Source organism: Helicoverpa zea, chromosome 25 (genome assembly GCF_022581195.2).
Source record: "Helicoverpa zea isolate HzStark_Cry1AcR chromosome 25, ilHelZeax1.1, whole genome shotgun sequence".
Taxonomy (NCBI): Eukaryota; Metazoa; Arthropoda; class Insecta; order Lepidoptera; family Noctuidae; genus Helicoverpa; species Helicoverpa zea.
In genome coordinates, this window is record NC_061476.1 from 4,833,670 (window position 1) to 4,860,766 (window position 27,097).

At 35.3% G+C, this 27,097-nt stretch overlaps 1 protein-coding gene across 2 annotated transcripts in view; it reads left to right on the forward strand.

Moving 5' to 3' along the window:
• The window catches only part of LOC124642762, a 662,223-nt gene that overhangs the window by 186,731 nt on the left and 448,395 nt on the right, over positions 1-27,097 (forward strand). For both annotated transcript variants that reach the window (XR_006985814.1, XM_047181399.1), the window contains exon 2: positions 24,056-24,310. Coding sequence is in view for 1 of the 2 variants with exons in the window: in XM_047181399.1 (XP_047037355.1) it covers positions 24,094-24,310 (217 nt within the window). In the remaining variant the exon portion in view is untranslated. The remainder of the gene's footprint in view (positions 1-24,055; positions 24,311-27,097) is intronic.

Genomic DNA, 27,097 nt, shown 5'->3' on the forward strand with positions numbered 1-27,097 from the left:
AATTGCTTTGCTAGTTTGAGGAAGATTTGTGCTTAAACGTGGATGGATTTATTATAAAACGATGACCAAAAACCGATACATAGATTGTGCAAAAGTCGATATGATAAGAAAGTGTGTAATACTTGTAATACTTGTGTGATACTTACTACATGATTTTTGGCCGTTTTGTAGAGAAACCCATCTTTTGCATCCGACTATCACTTGGCTGGTTTATTTATATGTAATTGTAGAATACTTCGTAATATTTATTACCTAGTTTAGTTTTTAACAATGTTATGAATAAGATTTCTGAATTCTTATTTTTTTCTGAACTTATCTCTTATAATGTGATTCTACACAGTGTAGACATTTTACATATTCGAACTCTCCCAATGGGACAAACAGACGTATTTTTCATGTATATTCATTTTATCTTTTTATTCATGAACTTAAAAAAAGTCTATAGGTTACTCGTCTCACAGTCTATCCCTAAGGAAATAACACAAAAACGAATATATCTCCAAAAAGTAGACACTGAGCAGAGCAAATTCAAACTCATTTGCATGATTTAAATTATATTTTGCAATACAGCATTTGAAAAATAATGACTCCGTTTATGTTGACGATTTTAATTGGATCAAATTAATAGAACATAGGTACTTCTCTTCCAAGACGTCATAAAATATCATCAGAGAAATCAGAAAGAAACCTATAATCACATTTTTTTTATTACCCTGGCGATTATTTTACATCCTTTATAACTAATATTATAAAAGCGATAGACTGCCTGTTTATATGGTTTAACCAAAAAGGTGTAAAAAGTATTAGGTGCATCTTGATAAGCTTTAAAAAACTGTTATTCCAAAAAAGTAAATCTGCATGCAAACACCGCATCCTGAAACATTCAATAAATAAATACACTATTAATAATGTAAATTAAAACGCCCAAAAAAGCCGGCGAAATGCTGTCAATTTAGCTCAACGAATACTGATCGCCATTTTGGTATTCCTCCCCAAGCTAATATCGACTTTATTTTTATAGTAATAAAGTGTATTTTCAATTGTCTGAATGTGTCAATAGCACCTGTTGTATTTTGTACAGGCCGCGTGTCATTAATTAACTCTGGAACAGAATTTTGGTCGTCGTTACGGTAAGGTTTCGTCTCAAGTTGCTAGGTATCCGTTTTACCCTATTAGGGTTCAATTAAATAAACTGACTAATTAGTCGATTGGCCAAACCGCCTGACTGGTCAAGTTACCCGGGCAACCCAATAGACTAGGTATGACTGATTATCAGACTTACTGACTTCTGACTTCCGATAACAACTGCCAAAGATTTTCAAATGACAGATGCGCACAAATTAAAATAAAAAATGTTTAAAGCTGATCCCAATACATAGCGGGCAAGAGAGAGAGATGTAAAAACTAACTTAATTTATGATTAAAAAGAATTATAAGAAAACATTCAGGTCGCAAACACACCTTTCCCAGTCATTCAAAACGAGACCAAAAAACAAAAAAAAACCAGTTTTACAAAGAAACAAAAACCGATTTCAATACGTTTGCAATTAAAAAAGGAAACATTTACATATTACCTTGGCCGGGCATTGAATCCGGACTCGCGTGCATTGAAATAATAACTGAACTGTCAGTTTAATTGACAATTCTGATGTCAGACGGACGAGTCAGACAAGCTGTTGACGTGTAGCCGTGTGGTACATTTTTATGCACTCAAGTGTACACTAAGTTTCGTCGACGGCTGTGAGGTTTCAAAGTAATACTTATGTGTTGTTATACTTAGTTCATTATAATTAAACGGAATTTTGCTAGTATATAAGTAATAGTGTGTAATAACTAAAAATGTTAATATAGTACAGTTATCGGCACGGATATCGAGCTATGACCTTCACCTGCGCAGAAGCGATTTACTGCCTTATTGCCTTATGCGTACGGGTGCGCAAAGCGATCCCCACTCTTCCGCCGAGAGCTCAATATCCGTGCCGGTAACTATATGTAAGTTTCTTTTTACTTAATCCGTTGTTAATCTACTTGTCAGAAGTCTAGGAGAAAGTATGTAAAATACTGAGGCAATGTGAAATAAAAAATCGAGTACGAATGTTATTTCTTACTCTTATTCCTTATAAAATTATTTCAAAATGGAAATTGAAAACTGCAGTAAAAAACATTACTTTTAAATTCTGTTATCTGTCGTAATAATTCTTTGTACAATTTTTTATACGATAAATAAACAAAATTGAATACCAAAAACAATAAATCATATTAAAACAACAAACTCAATATTTGTACAAATATTTTCAACGAAAATAACTTAACCATGAAGTATAAGATAACTCGTACACCGCGCACTAAATAGTCGGCCGACAGTTGCCCCGTAGGTTTTTAATATATTTTTTAAGATTACTGTGTTTTATTTACATAATAATGTGTATATCCCATTTTTACATACATATTTTACATATCCTACCTAATCTAAATATTTACAAAAATAATAAGAAAAATGAAAATAAAAACTATTCGTCAAAAAACTCATCCGCATCGCTGTCAGATATCTTGATTCCAATGAAAGTTTTCAGTCAGTCTGATACCGGCTAAATACTTGATCTTTGTAATGTGCGTACTACCATTCCTTTCCATACTGATTTATGAGCCCAAACAAACTATCGGGCAACATATCGATTTCTGACACTGACGCGAATATAAGACATTTAAATAAAACTACTTTTACTTATTTTATACAGATGATCGCGGTTATATTAATAATACTTATTTAATCCCGACGTTTCAATAAAATCCGTAAAAGTAGTTTTATTTAAACTATCGGCCGACTAAAAGTTTGCAGTGTGAGCCCACTCTAAAGCTTAACAACCAATTCGTAAAAACAAACAAACGAACAGACAATTTTTCATTAACCGCATGACGTTACACTCGCGAGAATTTATAAGGGAACACATTTCTTCTTATTTCAGTAATTTGTTCGTAAAGTTAAGTTATTGTTTTACTTTTAAAATTGATCGCGGTTCAAATTACGATGGGTTTCTTTTTGTTTATGTTGGTTATAAAACGTACTGTTACTTACATTGTTTTTTTGGGTGTTTTGAAGATGCAACGGAATTGGAACTGTTTATCGAAATGTCTTATGCATTTAAAATCTTAATATCTTTTTTGTAGTATACAGTTTAGCCATGGATATTTTATGAAAATAAATTGTGTTAGTAACGAGTAGTTTTTGCCAAGTAATTTAATTAGTACCTATGTTTTTCTTTCATATCTAATCCCAGCTGTCATTTAAACCTCCTTAGTAGAACCCAGAAAGTATGGAGTACTCATCAAGAGGTATCGAGTTACCCAAGCAACAGATTTGAGCAGATCAAATAGGCAATCGTTCCATGTAAAAAACCGTTACTCAGCAGCATCTTTTTAGACTAGAAGCCGACCCATACATACTTGGGAAAAGGCTAGACATATTATATAAGTAACTTTCGATCTAAAATCCTGCCAATTAAATATCTAGAACCCTAATAGAGTTGCACTCAATATACTATAGGATTAGCTTTTATGTAAATTGCTTCAGCCTTATAGCCAGGCTATTCAATATTCGTCCATGTAGGTGGACAAAGGACGTGCCCGTCCGTACCGTCCGATCTTCCTAACGCATCGGACATGGACGTCTGTCTTAGACGCATCCATTATCGCAATTCCTAATAAATAGGGAAGCACTAGTCACTCAAATTGAATGTCGATAGATCTAATACATTGTATCGGAATCAGTGTTAAATACTATTTCAATTCCGAGATATATCTGCCTATAGGCAAGCCTTGTGAAGACGCTGTCAGCCTGTTTGATTTGTAAAAAAAATATGCACAAAAGAGTTCGTCATTTGAGTTTTGTTTAGAATAGAATAGGTATATGCTTAGAATGCAGGCACATACAAAATAGGATGTATCGACACATCCCTTAAAAGAACCACCGTTCCAAACATCTGTTAAAACATTTCCCCTTCTTTTTCCAAAAAACATACATTCCCATCAATTTCCCATCCATGTTTCAACCGCAGGCTTCCTAAACCGTTACATTAGGAGTCTTCAAGTTGGCGTCCGTCCAGGGTTAGCCAGACGTTCCTCGACCTATTTAGATTTTATCGTCATATAGATGGAATTAAAGCGGGTCCGGTTTCAAAGGTATGGAAACGTCCAGCGGTAATGTTGGTGCAATCTTTTGATAAGATTTAAACGTCTAAATAAGTGTAGTAACATGTAGTTTCGTCTGGGGTAAAAAATTGTCTTGATACTACCAGTATTTCCAAATTAATATGCATTTTTGCTATACTATTTTTACGCATTTACTTATTACACCGTGATACGCTCAGATTATAAGGTCTGTCACCAGCATCCGATTCTTTCATCGAAACAGTTTAAACCATAACGAATCTGGAAGAGCTATTTCAATAGCGTTCTAATGTCCTACAATCATGTGCAACATTTATTTTCCCCAACACAGCCGTTGCAGATGTCCATTAGCCAATCACATACAAAAATGCCTATGGCACACATATAGTAAATACTTAATCCATTGATGAGAACCACTTCAACATGTAATCAGAAATCTGTCGGAAATAGATGACGACTTTGCTTCATATGCACCGAACACAGCTACCAAAGTCATCAGAGATGATAGATCACTATATAACTGTAGTTAAGCTAAACCAAGCTAGTGAGGTCACCAATATGGCGACCACGGAGTAAGGAAAGATGAGCGGAGATGCCATAATGCAGGTGGGTCAGGCGCCTTCTTCTAGGTCAAATAGTAATAAAACGATCAGTTACGAGTAAAATAACGAAAAGTTTGCGTTCTTTGAAACTTGAGTTTGGGTACTTTGTAGATTTTATTAACGATTTAGATGACGACCTCTATGGACCACTATCACCATGTCGGACTGCCGAACCTGAGTTCCAGGGTTCAATTCCCGGTTTGGTCGACATTTGTGTGATGAGCATAGGTTCTTGTTGGCTGTGGTCTGAGTATTACAATTTGTATTTATAAATATGTGTATATGTATGTAGCCATATGTAGTTTATCAGTTGTGTTAGCACCCATAACACAAGTTAATTATTAACTCACCAGCCAACTTAATTATTAATTATTAGCTAACCGACCGTATGTGAAAAGGTGTCTCGACGTTATATAAAAAAAAATATTTTTGGCATTACGAAAAATGGTCCAAAAAAATCGTACAAGGGCGGAGAAAGTATCCCATTTTGGCGCGCTACTTTCTTAGGAGATTCTCCGTAATGGCACCTCTGCAAGTCATTTAGTTCTCTAAGCTAAACCAAGCTAGTGGGGTCACCAATATGGCGACCAACCAATTTCAAGCGACCTTTTGAACATGGGATCGAGCGTATAGGTCGCTATCCGATTTCATTAGACCCCAATGTGAGCTAAAGTGATTGATCACCATCGTATGGCTGTTTGGTTTCGTAGTTCCATTTCAGTGGTGGTTAAATTACATTGTTTTACGTATTTTTAAATGCTAGACAGTTTGTCTTTTGGTTGAAAGCTAAAGAGTTTGTTGGACGCTTTTATCTCGGGAATTGTTGAAGCGATTTGAACTTCTTGTAGTGTTAGATAGCGTATTTACAGAGTGGATAAAGTAGGGACGCGGGGTGAAACGGCTGGCGGAAGCTAGTTGATTAATATTATATGAATTATCATCGTCTTCATTATGAAGGCATTAAGTTTATTCAATAGTTAGTGTAAGTTAATTTTTGTAAATGTTCCGCCAATTATTTTGATAGTTTTGAAAATATTTTAAAACTGAAAAGATTGGTATCATTGCATACGATTGTATAGCATTACTGTGACTAAGTATTAAAACTCTTTCAATCTCAAATCTTTTGTTCCACCATTAGCAATTAATGTTAAATCTCAGGTGATTTCGCTACAAAGGATGTAAAACAAAGCCTTATCAACAAGCAAACTAGAACAATAGTATCAGAATCTGGTCACAATACCTATAATTGTGATCTGGACAGTTTTGGCTGCCTTCCAGGAGTTGACAACCACTCCAGGGAAACCATTAAGATGTTATCGTCATGATGTAGGGGAATTCAGAAGGTGAAATATAAAAGAGGAATATCCTATGTAAAAATCCGAATGTGATTTGTTTTCCATTTAGGGTACCTAAAATTATTGAATGAGGTAGTCGTCAATGTAGTTGGGGGCTTGCTGACAGCTATAATCTCATTGCAGTGTATAATTATCTCAGACCCGTGTGGCACACTATTTCCTAAAGTAGATAGATTAGCTGAAAATTAAAGAATCGAACACTCTGAATCTGTTGGTTTGGCTGTGACTCAGTAAGAGAAACTCCAAACAATTAATTTATAGTATATTACGTATCAATATACATATATTAAGTACATCATCATCTGCGTACTTTTCTTAAGTACGCTATGATAGGCTTCCAGTCTAACTGGATAAAGTATCAAGGTTTTATTAGGATCGACTGCCTATCTGATCTCCTCAACCCCAGTTACCCGGGCATATATGTGGTTAGTACAATTTTAGAAATTCCTAATAAAGGTTTATATGATGTTGTCCGGAGTGGGGTTTCTGTCAGTCTTATAGTGTCTGATATCTAAGACGCGTTTAGATTTATTTATCAAGCTGATTCCCTCCGGTATTGGAAAATGAATGCTGTAATGAAAGAAAAGCAGTTACATTGCCTTAGAGGATCATTTGTACACAATCTTAGCGCTAAAGTGATGTTATTGGGTTATTTTGTAGTTTATTTTGGTTTGTATTTGACTTATTTGTAGTTTAAGAATGAATTGAGACTCTTGAGACTTTGAAATGACGTGGGAATTTTGATTGTCAAGTTTAAGGTTGAATTTCATTTCGCTGAGAGACCGTGGGAGGGTGAAAAGGTGAGTAGAGTAAGGTGTATGCCAAGGGTCAATCTATATTTAGGTATAAAGGATTCCATTTAAATCTGTAGGTACACCAGATTAACTTTCAGATTAAATCGTAACATAAGCCAAAGTCAAAATCGTTTTGAAACTAGGCTAATTACAGGTCTTTTTCAGGTCAAAAATACCAAATGACAGCACCCCCAAAGCACCCTCCTTTCACACTTCCATAATAAAGTGTATAGTTACTTTTGCATCGATTCATCATCATCATCCTCCGAGCCTTTTTCCCAACCATATTGGGGTCGGCTTCCAGTCTAACCGGATTCAGCTGAGTACCAGTGCTTTACAAGAAGCGACTGCCTATCTGAACTCCTCAACCCAGTTGCCCTGGCAACCCGATACTACCAACTTACTTTTGCCTCGATTAACCGCAGAAAAACAAAACACAAACGATTAAAAAAATATTTAAGATTCTTCCCAAACAAATAAACAGTTCATTGATCCCCAAAGATCTTTACGATGCGATAATAATGAGTCATAGTGATCAATGTATTGCATTCAACGATATATTGTCGGCGTTCTTTATTGAGGAAAGGCCGGAACCGGTTTTTTGGTGCATCGTGCATCGAATTGTTTAATAAATTAGTAATGCTTGTGTTTCCTTTCAATTTTATGTGCTTCCTTTAAAAATATAGGTGTTGGAGAAGTTTTATGTGGATAAAATATGCAACGATTTTGTAATCGTTTTTACAGTACTTAAACTGATATGCTACGACTATGAGCTAAGCTGTCGTATGGTTGATTATTGTATGAGTATTAGTCCACTAAAATATCCTCTATCAACAAATCCAGAGTGAATTTTGTCAAAATACTTACCAGATTATTTTTGCAGTCCTTAGATCTAAGTATTTTACAACATCACCCCAACTTCTATCAAACACAAATGATATAGCTGTACTCTTGAGCACCAGCATCAACGATTTTATCTTCACAGACTGCACCAGGTGTGCACTTAATGGCATCATCAAAATAAACTATAACTCAAAAACCGCTTAAAGAAGACGGATCACAATTCATACAAAATTGCCCCACGTCCTATAACAATGTGACGTATCTCAAAAAAAGATAAAAATGTTTAAAAAAATATGGCATACTCTCTAATTCATTTTTTTTACACCTTCATACGAAAAAAATGCTTTAAAAATTGTTCAGGCGCTGTTATGAAAACATCGTTCATAGGACTATTTATAGACTATTTTATTAAATTATTTTTTGTTTTGATAGGGTATATCTCACAGGTGGTCCCATAATCATCAGGTCAGGATCTGATGTTGGAAACCCTGAGAAACCTGACCCTATCAAAAAAGAAAAATAATTTAATAAAATAGTCCATAAATAGTCCTATGAACGATGTTTCCATAACAGCGCCTGAACAATTTTTAAAGCATTTTTTTCGTATGAAGGTGTAAAAAAAATGAATTAAAGAGTATGCCATATTTTTTTAAACATTTTTATCTTTTTTTTGAAATACGTCACATTGTTATAGGACGTGGGGCAATTATGATCCATCTTCTTTGATCACCGTTTGCAATATCGGCCATCATACAAACGTATAGTTGGATGTAAACAGTAATTTGCGTACGCCACTCCTGCCAAATGTACTTGGCAAAGTGCCAACTGGGTCGGCTTTCGGCTTCGGCTTTCGGCTTAGTCGGACAAACCTAATAACCGAGAAATTAAAAATTTTGCGCTCATAATGGTCGAGTTTTTTTGTTTAAGTTCTCCCCGTTTCGGTGTTACTTTAGGTTTTGTGGGAGAATTTATTGGTTTCATTTATTCATGTTATATAACATTTTTAACAGTAATTGCATGAAGATTTGTTATTTAAAGGCAACTTGTATCATCATCATCGGACATAATCGTCCCATTGCTGGGCACAGGCCTCCTCTCACGCAGAGAAGGATTGAGCGTTAATCACCACGCTTACTCGATGCCACCTTTAATGTACACATATAGACTAAGAACTCTTGATGCACTCGATACTCGATACCTACAGACCGTTCGGTTTATAAAATACGTAGAAACTACCCATCAATGTTCTATCCGCGATACCTCAAGCTTAACTTATCACTTGTGGGAGTGTTCATTACTCAACAAGTCAAAAAAACTGCAGAACACGAGTAATTAAGTATCACCACTCGTATTGGCTATGTTAATGCACCAAAACGACAACTACATGCTCAAGTACAAAGATACAGTAACTGACACTATCACACATCTTTAAAAGGTGTCCACATACCTTTTTAAATGATATATGTACGTACTTAACTACAAACAATTATTAATATCTGTAGCAACTAACGTTTTGATCGAACGGCGAACCGAAGTCCTGAGACGTTGATCGATCATTCCTTTTGACTTCGCCGTATGGCGATACCGAGGTAAAGAAAAACTTATAAAAATATCCAGCCCTAATCTCTACCTTATTACGTTTCCCATAAGGTTCATTACATATCCTTGACATTTATAAAGTATTTGCCATAGGATATTGAATCTTAATACCAAAAGAATAGGGTCGTATAATTAGTAGTTTATACAGTATGTAAATGAAAATGCAAGTTGGTATAAATGTGAATGTAATCAGTATTGTTAAGAATTGTTTTTTTTTTTAATTCATGCTTGTGTGAATAAGTTATTAAGACTCAGTTGTTTTTTTAATGAACCTGTAGATTATGATGTAGTCTTTTTGCAAATGTTTTTGAGGATTTCGACCTTTTTTATTTTGTAAACTTTTCAGTAGTATAAGATAATAACTTCTAGATATAAGTAAAAATGCCCATTGATTCTACTGCGGATCACAATTACCTATGTATATACTGCGGATTATATATTAGAATTTTACATCTATACTAATATTATAAAGCTGAAGAGTTTGTTTGTTTGTTTGTTTGAACGCGCTAATCTCAGGAACTACTGATCCGATTTGAAAATTTCTTTCAGTGTTAGATAGCCCATTTATCGAGGAAGGCTATAGGCTATAGCTATAGCTAGGCTTTTTATCCCGGTACGGGAAGTAGTTGGGGATGGGATGCGGGTGAAACCGCTGGCAGAAGCTAGTAACTTATATGAAGCTACGTCACATTTTAATCTCCAATCGAAAAAGAGCTGATGGATCAGTTATTGTAACCCGCGGCTAGATCGAGCTTATCAAACCTACTATGGTCTTGGATGAAGCAATGCCTCTTTGGTTTTCCATATTATTAAGATTCTAGTAAGCGCAGCGTAGGACGTCCACCAACAAGGTGGACAGACGAACTTATAAAGGTCGCCGGAAGACGCTGGATGCAGGTGGCCTCCAACAGGTATCTGTGGAGATCTAAGGGGAGGCCTATGTTCAGCAGTGGACGTCCTATGACTGAGATGATGATGATGATGATTATTAAGATTTCAGTACAATGCAAGGGCTAGCAGACAGAGCTATCTTCAGAAGTAAATGTGTGTGAGGTAACTGTTAGAAACTTTTCACTTGATAACTTTATACATTTAAACCATCGATCAAACAGTTTGACCGAATCGATCGGTTACTGAAGACCTTTAATTTGCTACCGATTAATTACCCAACACGTGTGTTTTTACGTAGAATCCAATTTCTAGATGTGGTATGAAAAAAAACGCAATATCAAGACTCAAAAGTGCATTTTTAAATACGACTTGGATGGATATATGATATATATATGTAGATGAACGGTATATAAGAGATGGTTTTTTTTTGGATTTCTAAAGATTTCTTTTTTCATGAATAGGAGAAGCTGCGATAAAGCATGTTATTTAATAAATACGACATCAGACAGAGAAGTATGTACATCGGATTTATGATAGAGTTTATATTATTTTATGTAATTTGCGCTCCAAAATCTGACCACTTTTTCATCAACTTTATTTGTTTGTCTTCTTTTTAAATTTTAATAGGATTTTTAACGCATTTTACTTACGAAAAAAAACACATAATTACCTGTGTTACTTAACCGCCTCTTCCAGCCACTTTGCCCCAGTGTTACCTAAGTTATGTGGTGAGAACTCCGCTAAGTTAAAGTCCGTTTAGGTGAAGTTGCAACAAGAAACTAGTACTCTGCCGTTTCGCTTCCTCACCACTTTTGTTGTGTTCACTTTGAATTAACTTGAGCGAAGTTAATTTTGAGATTAAACGCAGTTTAGGAATTTTATATGCGTGTAATTGACTTGGGAAGTTTGCACTAATCTTTTTAAGTCTTGCTTTTAGCTAGTTTTTTACCGACTTCCCAAAAAAGTTGTCTTGTTTTCCATTCAGATGGTTGTATGTTTTAATAATGAAAAATTGTAAACCATTTCGTGTACTGGTTTTCCTAGGTCATGAAGCTACGATTTTATTGAGTACGAATTCTCGATAACTGCACAAACCCTAGGTTTTCTGTCTAACCAGTAGCTGGCCTATTCAAATACCACATCTGTGAATACTTGAATATATAGACTAAATAGTGGAGCATTTTATCTTCAGAAAACCTCACTATAAACAGGGAAAATAGAAGTTGCCTTCATACAATATTTCTACCAATCAAAAATACAAGAAAACCGAAACCATCTGTGTCCAAAATATCATAAATACTCACACATACATAGAAGCCTTCTAAAATTCAGTTAATACGATTTCATATACATAATACAAGGGTTCCGTCACCAAATCAAAATTCGGTCCGAACCGCATCCTATACGGGCTATGTCTTCTGAATATTTAACAGGGTATGGGGTTCCGTAGCAGCTGCGCGTGGACAATTGAAATTGTGACGAATTTTGATGTTTTCTTACTTGGTGGATGGGTGTTATGATAATACGGAGGAAGATTAGGTAAAAGGGACCATCATCATCATCATCATCACAACCCTTTTTATTGGCCCATTGCAGATTGACAGCGATAATCACCTCGGTTGCTCAAGGCGGATTGGCGATTTTAACCTTCAGAAGTCCAAAACCTAATGTTCTCTCCTACGCCTTTTCCAGTCATTGGTGTCAGAGGTATTCTTAGCCATATGTACAACATAGAAAATTACTTTAATCTAGACACACGGCAGTGTGTCCGCCAAGTTCGAGCAAAAAAAGCGACACACCGGCCGTGGGTTATATTACACGAACCATTTCGGGCCAAATTCGACCCCCCTGTAACTCAAAATCTATTTTATTTACGCATATCAAATTTCTAGTATCTATTGAGACCCCCTCACTTATTTAAAATACAAAATTTCATTAATATACCTATTGTAGGTCTTGAGATATTGACGTTAGAAAATCGCTATTTTTACTATACACTCACTGACTGACTGACTGACTCACTCATCAAAAACCTAGACCACTTCCAATGGTCGTATTGACTTGAAATTTGGCATGGAGGTAGGTCTTTATGTCAAGGTAAAGGGAAAAAATCTGAAAATGGCCAAGTGTGAGTCGGTTTCAAAATAATGAAGGTGTTTTATACCCGGTGTAAATGTATACCCCTAAGGAACTAAAACGAACTAAATTTATCTATATTTATATAATATATCTTCGAATGGTCGTACCGATCTGAAATTCGTTACAAAGGTTTGTATTTAGTCAAAGTAAAGTAAAAATCTGAAAACGGCCAAGTGTGAATCACTTTCGAAAATAATGAATGTGTAACTTTGATCCACGAACATAATATATGATAACATGTCATGTCAGTCAGTTGGTAAATCTAGTCCATTTAGTTAATCTAGTTCATTTCTTTGTAAGAAACATAGTGCATATTAAAAAATCTGAAAGATAGTATAAATGAGACATTTCTTTAACTAACTTCATCATAAGAAAAAAATAAACAACCTTACAAAAATAAATGAAATCCCACCCAAAACAAAAATGTGAAAGACTGCCAAGTTCGATAATATGGGAATGCTTCGCCTATAAAAGAAGTGAGATCTGAATAAGTACCAAGTTCCATACATATACCTCAGTTAAAAATAGTTACTTTTTAATGATGTTACTTGGCAAGTTTTAATAGAAAATTATATATGTACTTGATTCATTGCGTTTAGTAGGTTCATAACAAGGTGTGTGAAAACTTGCCAAGAACCATCATTAAAAAGTAACTATTTTTAACTGAGGTATGTGTATGGAACTTGGTACTTATTCAGATCTCACTTCTTTTATAGGCGAAGCATTCCCATATTATCGAACTTGGCAGTCTTTCACATTTTTGTTTTGGGTGGGTAGTACTTTCACGACGAGAGATAAACTGTCAGTACCTATGTTGCGGGATATTGAGGGAGAAAAATGGTCCTGTTGGTCAAAGGCTAACGGCTTAAAGGACCAGTAGCTTTGGATCATAGGATTGACTTAATTCCCCATTCAAAGTTTAGCTCTCTTTTATTCATATTTCATCCAGAATCCTTATTACTCTATAACTTATTATCCTATAACTACATAAGTAACTAGCTGATCCTCTCGGTTTCACTCACGTCCCGTGGTCTTTTTCTGAGTCAACATCCATTAAATCCATTTTACTTTTAGAACAAATATATTCATAAACTGTTGTCTTTAAATTTATTAATCTGAAGTTTGATGGTATGATCATCATGAAATTACCGCCATCCCTAGCTGTCCTTTTTAAATTAATTACGTCCATGTTACGTTAATACTAAACTATAGTTAGTTACGTACAATCGACTGGACAAATTCGATTTTCAGTTAAGCGCGTACAATCTCATTAGAGGGTAGTTGGCTGACCGTTGATGTTCAAATAATGGAAGTGTCTAACCAGAGGCAGTTCTAGTAATGGGTGGGACATCTAGGAATTTGAAAAGCGTTTTGTGGTGTCCAATTTGGTGTCTAGGTAAATTATTGACAGAAGCTAGCATTTTTTTATGGCAATTTAAAATTTTAGTCTAATATATTGTCTTTCTGGGTTCCTATCGTTACGCACATCGGCACCAAAACCTTACCAACGTTAATGAAAATATACAATTTTCGGCGAATTAATCTGTCCAGAGGAAACTACTTCCTGAGCCCGGATAAAAACCTATTATTAAATTTGTAGGATATCAAAAAAACTGTATTTATTCAAAAGGACGAAGATACGTAGGATACGTTGAAAAGGCTTGCTAAGGCTTGCTATAATAGCATTCAAAAACAGCATCAGCTTGTGAGTCTCCGAAAAACTAAATAAAAAGCTAAACTAAGAAATAAATAACAGTGCTACTTAAAACAATTATACATTGGCACATCCAGCTACTTATCTACACTAACTAATTTATCTACCTTCTAGGGGAAACTAAAGTTTAGGCAACAAATGAAGCCCATGTTTCGCAGCTTTGTTCACTAATCTATAGTAGAAAATTAGTGGTTACGACGGTCTAGACACGGCTTAACGACATGTTAAGTTTTGCTTAGACAATCGGTCGTGGGATTATCACATCGTGTTTGTGTTATGTTTGAATGTGTCAGCCATTTTGGATAAGTGTCAGCCATTTTGGATAATGGCGTGCTTTGTTTTAGATGGTGCATCTTGAGTAAAGTCTTAACTAATATTAACTGTTCACGCTATAGCTCGATTGAGAAGGTATTAAACGTTATAGGTTGCCGCTAAAGAGGTAAATCCAAACTAATTTAATAAAGCTAAAGAATCTAGTTGTTTTCTGGAACGCACCAATCTTAGGATATACTGGACCGTTTTAAATGGTATCGGTTTTGATTTTTATCCATACAATACAAACATAATTTTCCACTAGTGCATCTCACTAGTGGAAAATTATGTTTTGGCAACAAATAAAGCCCATGTTTTGCTAAGTTCAAACTAGAAAATTAGTGGTTACAACGGTCTAGACACGGCTTAACGACAAGTTTTGCTTGTACAATCGGTCGTGGGATTATCACATCGTGTTTGTGTTATGTTCGGATATGTGTCAGCCATTTTGGATAATGAGATGCTTTGTTTTAAAGGGTTTTGTTGGTGCATCTTAAGTTGTTAAGTCTTGTCTTTTTTAAACTAATATTTATAAAGTGTTAGTTAATAGATAAACGCTAGTTAGGCGTTGTTGTTTTTGCTATTAAGCGTGGTTATAGTTTGGAAGGCTTCTTTTTATCCGAATGCGCGAATGTGTTTCCACTTGACGCGACTGAAGCGACTGGCCGATCTAGTGAAGTATAAATTTAATATGCATAAGTACGTAACTTTTAACACTTAATGATTTTTACTATATTTTTTCAAAAAAGGAACTTTCTTTATACCCTCCTTAGAAAAACAACAAAAGGCATTATGCTGTCTAACAAAATAAGCTGAAACTTCTTAAAAGAACAAATAAATGTTTTGATTTACCTAAACACACGTTGTATCAAGTGTGTATATTGAGAACGGGAGTTTTAAAGTGGTTTCGTACGCTCGTACGATACTCTAATGTTATGTAGCTGAGACATTAAATGTGGGTAGGCTATTTCCTGTAGGATGCTTGTTACACCGTATTGTAATTGTAACAGATGAAATGGAATCTATTTTTATTTACAGAAGAGAATTAAATATGTTAATTTCTATAGATTCATTGGCCCGTTCATTCATACAGAAAAGGAAATGAGTTTCAATTACCACGGTTCCCCAAGGATGATTGGCCATTTCAGACTAAAGTCCAGGTTTCTTGGGTGTTCAGATGTTTTCCTTCACCTTTATTCAGTCATTGGTTTCTGTAAATAACTGAAAAGTTATAATGATCCTTGTGTGACCTAAAATGGCACCCACACGCTCGGTTGAGTCGGTCTAGACAGGCAGGTAGTTTGTCCACCTCGACATGAAAATCCTTCACTAACTAAAGATTCTTTTCTGGACCAAAAATTACACTACGGTGTAACACACACCCCCGTACAGTACACAGAGCAAGTAAGGATTAAGAAGTTGCTTTTTCGAGTACCTTGCAAACAGGGGCCCACTTCAATGCAAATGTACCAGCGGGTCGGAATTTGACTGTCAAATCGGAGCCCAAGTGCTTCTATAATGGAAATCTACTGTATTTGCTTATCAAAAGTGCTTGATTAGATTTAGAGTATTGTACTAAAGAAGTTTTAATGGCTGGATGGCTTTGAGGGTACTTTTTCGAAGCTCGGAATTTAGGATTTGTTTTGTCATTTCGTTTTCTGAGAATTAATTTTGAGTGAAACAGGTATTTCGGTCTTTTTATGATAAGACCTCGGGCGTTTAATAAGCCGATTATAATTTTACTTGTTACAATTTTTTTGAGTTATTGTTTAGTTAATTTTATGACTGTACATAAAATTAAGACTGGAACACAGAACATAATTGGAAAAGATACAATGTAAATATCATTATTATTTATTTCGATTTCAACAATGAATGTTATCTGTACTTATTAAGTACTCAAACAATGTCTCAAATTATTCTATCACACGCAAAATAGCATGTAAAAATAGATAACTCTCATTACTACTTCTAGAAATAAACAAATAATCATTATAGTGCTATACACAGATTTCGATATCAAAATGAAAGCTTCAAAGCCTTGTAGAGGGTCCAAAAAGGATCCAAAAACTAACTTCTACCTCTTCAATTCATAGAACTGTAATTATGAACCTAACTAATACAGGTAGCACTCAAACTCATGAATTCAGCAACACGTACAATATTGCTATATCATGACATGTTGTTCAACGAACTAGGGATTACCAGTACTCTATTAAAGTTCTCCGTGGGACCCCGGTTTCGATAACTTAGGGGTGTCACGGAACTCAAATTGGGCAATTTTATTGCAACGTTTTGATAAGACCATGGAGAACAAAGTGGCTAGCGGAGATGTCATAACGCATAACCTCCTAAGAAAGTAGCGCGCCAAAATGGGTGGACGAGGAACGTTACTAGCTCCGCCCTTATTAAAATTAAATCACCAATCGATTAAGACCAATCTTTGGCCGATTGGATTTGATATAGCAAGGAATCCGAACGCCTCGTTAGTTCTAGGAACTGATCACGCCTAACGCACGTTACCGTGACCTACAGGAAGGCACCTGACCTACCTTCCTTATGGCACCTCCCCTATCTTTTCTTTCACCGTGGTTGTCACTGAAATTGGGCCATTTTATAGCCAGAGGTTATGGTAAGACCCATTTGGGAGTGGTTCAGAGTAATTTCATTGATTTCAGGAGACGGTACGATGAGATCTTTATCACCTTTGCGCCTCAGAGACCAGAGGGTTATTTAAAGGTTGACCAAAGTGAGCAATTTTGTGGAAATTGTACTTTAATGGTTTTTTGGAGAATTTATTTGCATTTTGTGTTTCAATCTAAGGCTAATGAAATGTCCTGTCAATTAAAAAAAGTGAAATATTTATTAATCACTTTGAACAGTTTGCTCTTTTAGTTGATTGCTCTACTATCAGAAACTACTGCTAAAAATAAAGTCCTTCAGTTTTGGGTCCAATTATTGTAGAATGCTCTAAGTCATCATAATTTTATCCGGGTACGCGATATAATAGTTCCCTGCTTTTCGAGACAGCCCTGTTAACTTTGAGCATACATTGTTGGTATATTGTTAAGCGAGTTACGAGCATCGTTTTTGCTCGGATTTGGTTAGTTTTGAACTAGCAATTTGTTTATTTGTGCATACATTGTTTGGTGAACCAATCAGTTTCAATTCGGCGTAATTGAGTGGGTGATCCGACTGGTTTACGAATTTTAACTGTAGTTCGGTATTTTGTGAAGTGCCAATTTGTTTTAGTTTTGATTATAACATTAATCGACTTATACTAGGCGAAAAATAGGTAGCATTTCAAATGTGGTTGTTATTTTTAATTTTACACCTGACAGCAAAAGTTGTCTACAATGTCGTCTCAATCAGCTCTTAAAAGATTCTTTCGTACTGAGGGGACCTTTAAACTCAGTTATTTTGATAGTCGGTCCAGCATACATTCTTTGGTGAAGATTGACTTCTCATAAAAGCATTCTTTGTATGTTTCATTATTCCTATGAGTCACAAACAGGACACAAAACGACATATTGACTTTAATGATAAAAAAATAAGTCTGAATAGCAACAGATCCAGTTAAAACAAACTTAGTCCTTCTTCCTTTCCATTTAAATGTAAATTTTATAGCATTTATTTATTATGCCCTTCAATAACAGGACTTTTAGTCATCAATAAAGTGAATCATTGGAATTTTGCCTCCCCACTGTATCTGTTGATTGATTCCCTAAAAACTGCATAGAGAGACCTTCTGTGGTCTTTGCAATATAAAACCACATTATATTTTCCGTTTTACCGTTCAATTTTCAACTTTAAACACAGTTGTTAGGGTCTAATTCAATAATTGGAGTTATCGTTGTACACTTACCACATATGGACAAAAAAAAGGGTCCGATCCCAGGTAGAAATGAATACAAAAGATAGCGAGCGTCGTGCCTTCTTTCCAAACATGCTTTTTAACTTCAAACCCATCAACAATATACTGTATTTCGTTGAGTTAAAGTTGATTTTTCAATGTATTTTCGTCTGTTTGTAGTGCGTTTGTGTAATTGCTCCGAAGTCCGAGTTTCCTTTGAAATCGTTTATTGGCGGTCAAATTTTTATGAACCGATGAACGTTCGGGAGAATTTTAGGTTAGTTTCGTTCTGTGTAGCTGGGACGCGATGCGTTCTCTTTACGTTTTTAGTTTAATTAATAGTTTTTAACATATTTAACTGTTTATAAGCGTAGCTAATAAGTGTTTTTGTTGTGTTTTCTATTGTTTTAGTGGTAGTGTTGTGATATTTGTGATTGATTAGTGTGTGTGTGTTTTGGATTGCATTGTTTGGATTCTCTGTTCACGTGTTAAGGTTGGTTCATAATGTTTGATTTTAGCTGGTAATCGTATTGCTATAGATTTTGTAGTGTTTGGATAACTTGATGGCTTATTGAGTTACTGATTTCTGTGTTATTTTGTTTGAAATGTTTAACTTTATCTAAATTCTGGATCGATCATGTAGGCGTCAATATTTGATATTGTACACTTTGTACAGGTTAAGTTATTAAGGCGGCCAACTTTCCGAAAACTGAATGCGGGACTTAACCTTTCGTGAAAAGAAATTCATCAGATCATTGAAAAATGATCGGACGGAACTGATAAAATAAAAACCGTAAAGGCGCGTACGCACGTACGAACACGAACATAGCGAACACAAACACCAGACCCGAACATTTGGTTCGTACGTATGGACGGCATATTCGAACACGAACGCAAACATAGTTCGAGTCGAGTTCGTGAACAACAGTCGTGAACTCTATCTTAGTAGCCATGACGGCGCCGTTGAAAATTTTCTTCGTCGGCCATGACTGGAAAACTTAGGGATGTTTTTAATAATAAACATAGCACGCGAATAACCTTGACGGCTACTCGTCGAGAACTGAGGTACGGGTAGGCCCTCTGCCGCGCCCGCACCCCGCCCAGATCTAGGTATACGAACAGTTTTGTAGCGTAACATTTATTAAATCTCTTCGAACACCGTCCATATAGAACACACTACAAGGATCGCCGCGAACATGTTTGACGAACAGAGTGTTCGATGTTCGATAGTGGTACGCACGTGCGAACCAAGTTGTTGCATATCATGTAACGCAACAAATTTGTTCGTACGTGCGTACGCGGCTTAAGCAAAAAGCTATAATTTAATCTATCAATATCGTGTCACAGCATGCACTAATGTCTTATTTTCAAAATCATTAGGCCTCACGAGTTCAGTAGAAATAAAGAGAACGAGATTATATTATAGGTAATCTGTGTTCCTGCACTGTTGAGCGTGCGCGCAGGTGGGTGTTGTGTAGAAGCGTGGTAGAAAAATAGGGATGCGGGACATGCGGGACGCATACAACGTTTTGCGGGACTATTTTACTAATAATTTCAAAACGGGATTTCGTCAAGCATTGCGGGACGGTCCCGCAGAATGCGGGACGGTTGGCCGCCTTAAGTTATAAGAACAGTATGCTCTCTAATTGAATACCTTCATAGTTGATACAACATTGTCTTTATGAAAGTATACTTATTATCCATTACTTGAAACCTTAGACGCATGTAGAGTTTTGTAATTTGGAGCATTTAATTTTGACACACGACTTATAAAACCTTTTTTCAATACAGATAAATACATATTTATAAATATACAACTATATAAGACCCACATTCTTCACTGTAATACTTAACATATGCGGGAACATAACCCAAAACCGATGTAGGCGTAGGTACCTTAACTTGACGACCACAAATTCCCCATTTCTCATTATAACCATTCTTGTTTTAGCTAAAACTTTGAGAGTTCATTAATAAGTACCGCAAGATTTATCCTACTTTTGCACAACAAACAATGTTACTAAATGTGTTAATTATGGCAGCTCTTCAATAACTAACGTTCTTTAATGAAATTGTGATGAAACACCTGTATTTGGCAGCTTTTCTTGTGAAACTAGATATGATCCGGTTTTGATTTATCCATTGAGAGATGTTAAGTCTTAACCTAGTGGTCAAAGTTACTAAAGTCTCCAGCAATTTGATAAATAGGATCTTGAATAAATCCTAGAAGGAATGTTACTTGTGAGATGACGGCAGACAGAAAAGTATGGAAGACGAAAGCATGCTGCGCCGACACCAAATAAAAATGGGATACTGGCAGGACCAGTCGTTGTACCTATCTATGGACATAAGTCATTTAAATAAGATTGTTTATTTATAAAAATTGTCTAACCCCGATCGGGCTACAAATATCATATACACATACATGGTTTGTATTTCATGGCATTCTATGGCAATTCATATTCATTTATTTGCATTCCATAATGTGTGTTACAAATAAAAAATATAAGCTGAAATATAAAGCTTCAGTACAATTCGTTTATAGAATAGAGTATGAAAAAAAAAACGTTAATCGGTATCATTCACCGAAACATGTCGTATTCATATATTTTGCAATCTTTTATCCAACTTTCAAGAGTTCAAAGATAAAAGAAAAAAGATAACTCCGGTAAAAGATAGCTTTATAAAGAAAAAGCTAACAAAGCCGCAATAGCGCCAACGTGTGAGAACTTGGATTCTGAAGTTCTGACTTCGAAAGTCTGAAAGTCTGAAGTCGGTGCATCCATACGTTGAAGTTTATCCATTTATAATGCTGTTTCTTTGGACCTAGTTGTAAATCGGAAACTTTTTCGAAACTTCTGCTGTTACTTAAACACGATTTTTATGTAGGTATTAAGTACTTAGTTCTAGTAGTTATCCTCATCCTAAAGTTAGTATTTATTTATACTTACCAATACTACTTGTTCCCTGCGGCTTCACCTGCAATCCAAAGCTAGACTCTATTTACTTTTCATATATTTTCGCCCGCGTAGAGTTCGGTTTTATCGCGTTTCCAAGAGAATTCTTCAAAAGTCCAGGATAAAAACTATCCTATGTTCTTTCTCAAGGTCAACTCTATATCTGTACCAAATTTTATTAAAATCAGTTCAGTGGTTTAGACGTGAAAGCGTAACAGACAGACAGACAGAGTTACTTTCGCATTTATAATATTAGTAGGGATGTATAATATTAGTAAGGATTATAAATTAGTGATTAGTAAAGTTATAAAATGAATTTAAGTTTAAAAAAGATTTAATATGTACCTACTTCCACTGGAAAACTATGCAGAACCATAATTATAATTGTAGTACTTTCTGATTTCCGTCTTTCCTTACACTTGAACGAACTCTAGACATTATTGAAAACGTTCAAATTCCGACATTCAGAAACTTGCATACGGTTTAAAATCATATTATACCTATATCAACTTTCATTTGAATGGAACTTTTACTACTTAGATCGTATGAAGTTGGCATTAATTTATATATGAGGGAAACTGCTTAGTTATTACTGTCATAAGCAGTTACTTAGGAAACTATTTGCTGGGTAGAAACTTAATATGTATGCTCGTATATACAAGTGCACTTAAATCTCATCATTTATTTATTTAAATACTTCATACACAATGGCGGACTTAACACCTTAGGCGTTCTCTACCAGTCTACCTTTGGGTGGCGGAGAGAAAGCGATGGTAGGTGGAAACAAATTTGTAAAATAGTATGAAACATAAATATATTACATCACACAAAGTAATTAATATGAAAATATATCATGATCTCTACATCATAATCATCTCTGAAGGTAAAACTATCCCACACTGCGCTCACCAACACACACGCATGCCCAGCGCGATGAATATGGGCAAATTCCCCCCGCTTTGGGGAGACAGCAGTCCAGCAGTGAATGTCTTTCAGCTGTGTAGTTGTACATTGTGTAGTTACTACACTTACAATTTTTTTAAGGTCATATTCGGGTCAGACATTATTTTAGTAGTTAAAGTACTAATACAACCTAGACAGTTGTTTTTAAATTTATAGAATTAGTAAAAGCAACCTCTTCTATGCTTTCAACAAAAAATATTTGTAAAAAATCACTTTTGCTGATAAAGTATTATAAATACAAATATTTTTCATTTGGTCTAAATATACAAGCTGTTGATTTGCATTCGTGCCACATTCAAGGACATAATTGTGCTACTGATTCTCGACACAAATCAACAAAAAAATTGGTACGAAATTTTTTTTTTTATTTTTTTTTTCGGAATTCCGTCAATGTTATCTAGCCGTATTTAAATTTCGCCCGTGTGGTTCTGGCCTTAAAACCGTGCTGCGCCCTCACACAAACGCAAACACAAAGCATACGCAACGACTATTCATAAAATTGGATTACTTCTGAAATACTACGACATTACAATGACAAAAAAAGCAGTGCATATTAGCTATTTCCCGTCTACTGTAATTCCAATCGATTATTAACGTATTGTATGACCTCCTCCTGAAGTATGGCACAAATGCAAATCAACACCTTGTATAAAGAAACCCTTTTCTGTCGTTCTCAAAATAATGAAATATCTACGTGAAAAATATTTCATATCAAGATGCTAATATAATTTTAGGGTTAAGTATTTTAATGAACAATTTAGACCAGTTCTGCGCAGTAATTAAACTATATATAGGCTAATGGCAGTTTCTATAGCATAGCTAAAATAGGCTAAAATCTAAATAATAAAGACCTTTTGAGCCGAATTAAATAAATAATAGGGCCTGAATCCAACACCAATTAACGAAATAAAGACGAAAATTATTTCAAACAATATAGGGCTAATGTTTGGCTTGCTGAGTATTTTCGTTATTAATTGGAATACTAATTAATTTAATTAGGCGATTCCTATTTATGATATTATGATTAGGTATTTGATGTGAATTATTTTGAAATGTCATGTTGTTTTACCAGACTGCCAAGACGAGTTAGGTTTTTGACACGCTGTTATTAGGTGGACCTGTTCCTTTATAATCATCTTCCAAAGAAATGTGACATGAAAATTGGTGGATGTATGTGGTTCTCATGGCAAAACAATAATATGGTCCTTTCGAACTGATCTGATAATGGAAGACATAAACTGGAACTTCATTATGAAATGTCGTATGATATATAGTGTTTTACTTAAACTGAAATGAATGAATGAAGAATGAATCCACAGTTTTGCTAGAACTCATAATACATTATACGTAGTCATAAACTGAATTAATGCTTAGAGCTAATTAAATCAAGTTCTATTTCCCTTGATGAATTGCAATTAATTTATAAGTCCTGTACAATGCGAGTCTGTCCATAGAACTAAGGTTCTCTCTTTATGCCACATACATACGATATTCAAGTCTGAAAGACCATTTATCCAGTTCCAAGTACATATTTTAATTCCTCTTGATGAATACCACCACATCAATATTTTCCTTTTAGTGATGTGTCGAAGAATTTGCAGAAATTCTTTCAGAGTACTTGAGAATGTTTGTGCTAGAATTCTATGCTTCTAAACCAACCGACTAAAAGTTTGCAGTGTGCTCTTAATCGCTCAAGTTTTCAATAATTCTCACTCTTCTGTGAAAAAAAACCACATCGTTTAAAATGTTACGTAGACTTTAGAAAAGGGATATTTTTGCTTTAATTATACAAATGCAATTTATACGTGATTTTGCTGATTCATTTTAGTTTCTATCAATGACTAACCTTCCTTTCTTTTGTTACAGATGCCACGAAAAATGTAGCTGGATCCGGTCTCCCACCGATGGCATCAAACCGCTTTGAAATGGGCAAGCAAGATTCCAGCTGGCGAAGAGTTCAGGGGTTCAGGATCAGTGTGGTGAAGTGCTTGGTGATAGTAACCGTGTTAGGGCAGTGTGCTGGAGGCAAGCCCATCAGTGAGACGCTGCAGAGAGCCCTGTCTGCGGTCAGGGGTCCTAGTCCTGGTGCGAAGAAGTTGCTCAACATTCCTGAGGATGGAGGTGAGTGCTTTGCTTAGAGAATAATTTATTTTACTTATTTATGCCTTTAATTTAGGCAACTAGGCCCCATAGAAAACATAATAGATAGAAAGATAATAACGATCATAATTTTTGATACTGAATAGAGCTGATAATAGTTAGGTCTTACGTCATAGATCCAGTTGATCATCATGCTAGACAGCTAGTGCCTGACAAATGTTTTCAATCAGACTTAAGATTAGTTGCAGTAGGTACATAGGTGAAGGGTCAAAAATTTCCTGGACGTTACATTTTATATACCCTTTTTATATATACCTTAACAACTGATAGACTTTTTCTAGAAGCTCGTTCCTTTCCACCCACCCGTGCACTGACAGTTAGAAGGCCAACTTTACTTCACTGATCATTGAACCCTATAAAATATCCGCATGAATGTAATAAGATTCGTTCCAAAACTTCAAAAATGTTCTCCAAAAAGGTTTCAGTCATGATTATTAATCCAATTGTCATTTAAGATCCAAACAGGCGAAGAAAATCAAGTGTAATTACTCAAAAACTTTTGACTTGTGTCTTTAACAAAGAGTTTTGGATCCCTTGTGTTGTAAGCTCGTTGGGCTACGTCCATGCCATCTTTTGCAAAATTAGGGATGCCAAAAATACCTTACCCTTTTTACCTAGAAAAGAGCTATTTGCTCGTCAAATTACCCCGTCCGCTGTGGGTTAGCAGCGCGACGGAGTGTCAGACTCTTACTGACTAAACCCATCATGTTCCTTCTTAAGCCTTGTATGTACCAGGGCTGCGATAACTCTTTCAAACAATCCCGCAGTCCCGCAGGCCTTGGCCTTGGCGGGCTCGAGGAATTAGTTCTGCGACTAGAAGTAAATTATAATATTACTTGACAAGAGCTTCTGTCATAGATTTAGCAATCATAAATGACGTGTTTTTCAAGGGTCTTATCTGATCTTGAGAATAGTAAATATCCGTTTGAGGTGGTCACCAGTTTTCATAACTTAGACTGAAAGTTTGTTTAAAATTAAGAACACGATGGGTTATGTAACTGTAGCTTTATTTTTCTTCATCCAAAACTAGGTCACGACAACCCTGCTACAATCTTTGAAGTTTTAAAGTTTGAAGACCCTTATTAATTAACGGACTCCTGCAATTACAGTTTTCAGTAGTCTTTTGAAGGCGTTAAAAAGGACAAAAAACTTGTGATCACTGGTGTCGAATTTTTTCGCTTTGTTTATTATGTATTTTTTAAAGAACAAACACAAAGTTTTTTGAACCGTTGATAATGACTGAGTTGACCTTTTCGTTTCGAAGATTGAATTATTAAAAAATAATTGTGATATAGTAGTAAAATCACGTTAATATTTTTGCGATTTCAGACCAACTTACGTTTCACAAAAATTAAAAATTAACAGCAATTCCAAAACCATAAAATAGTGTTTAAAAATTTTTCATGTCCCCTTAATCGTCGAACTCCAAACGCCAAAATTAACAGCAGAGCCATAATTTTGACTTCCCAACTGCTAAACTTTGGAGCATCAATCGTTTTTATCTTAAACATTAACTAATGTACCATAGTCAATCTTTAGGACAAGGAAAGGAAAAAATCCTTGAGTAATTCCCTGCAATCAATCCGTGGACGATAAAAAGGCTTTTGCGCAAACTCCCAAAGTCGGTTTCGACACGTACCCTAATTAGTCCTTGGAAATTGAGGTCCAGACAACATTTTGGCAGATGTTTTCTGTCTCCTCTAGGCTTTGTTGGACGTAGGTCATTTGTAGGGAAAATTCAAGCTAAATACTCTTTGCAGTGTTCTAGAGAAAGAACAAATATGAATGGCATTGATTGCTTAGGAGGTCGAAATACATAATGGGTCAAATTAAGATTCCAAGATTTTCTTACATACATAGTTACAAGTGCAGCTAATATGAGCGTAATCAAAAATGGATAAAGTTACATGGGAGATAAATGGCTGTTCTATTTAATATTACAACATTTCACAAAGAGTATCCTCTTTTACCTTCTTAAATCGGTTTAAAATGCAAAACTGTAAAGTCTCTATATATTCTAAAATCCTCTCTTTGTGTCATTAAGTATTTAGGCCAACGCATCTAAATGCACCAGGATTACATAACGCTGTAGTTAGTTGATAATATATGGACTGGTATGCACGTTATGATGTTACCAAATTTACATATCTTCAGCAAGTTGTCTTACATAAACTGCTTGTGAGATATCAGTTAAGGGGAAGCTGGTTCGTACTATGTACTATATTGCTTTGGTATTTACAATTACTGTGAGAATTTAGCAGTGACGTGAATAGACTATGTGCTTGCTTTAAAATCTCGACAATACTTTAAGAGCATAATTTTAATAGGCGCCCGAAGATAAGTTACGAAACTTTACTGTGTACAGCAGAACGGGCTTTTATTGAAACTTTGGTTTGGATTAGTTTTCTTGTGGTTCAATTTCCGACACGTTGTATTTTACTGAATATAGACTCGTGTTTGACTAATTTTTAATCGATCTTCTGATCTGCATCCATTCGCTCAGGTATCTTAGATAACCCGATAGTCAAATGTTAAAGGTTTTTATTTCATATACTTAGACATACAGATTGTTATGAAACGTCTATAGCCAGGTTCACGATTTGAATAAATGGGTCTTATGGAGAAGAAGCGGCAAGAAACAACACTCCCTAGCCCAATACCTATCTACAATACAAAAGATTCACACGCTTTCCCAACAGAGTTAACAGTAAAATAGATAGGACAGGCTAAAAGAGGTCCTTAAACAAT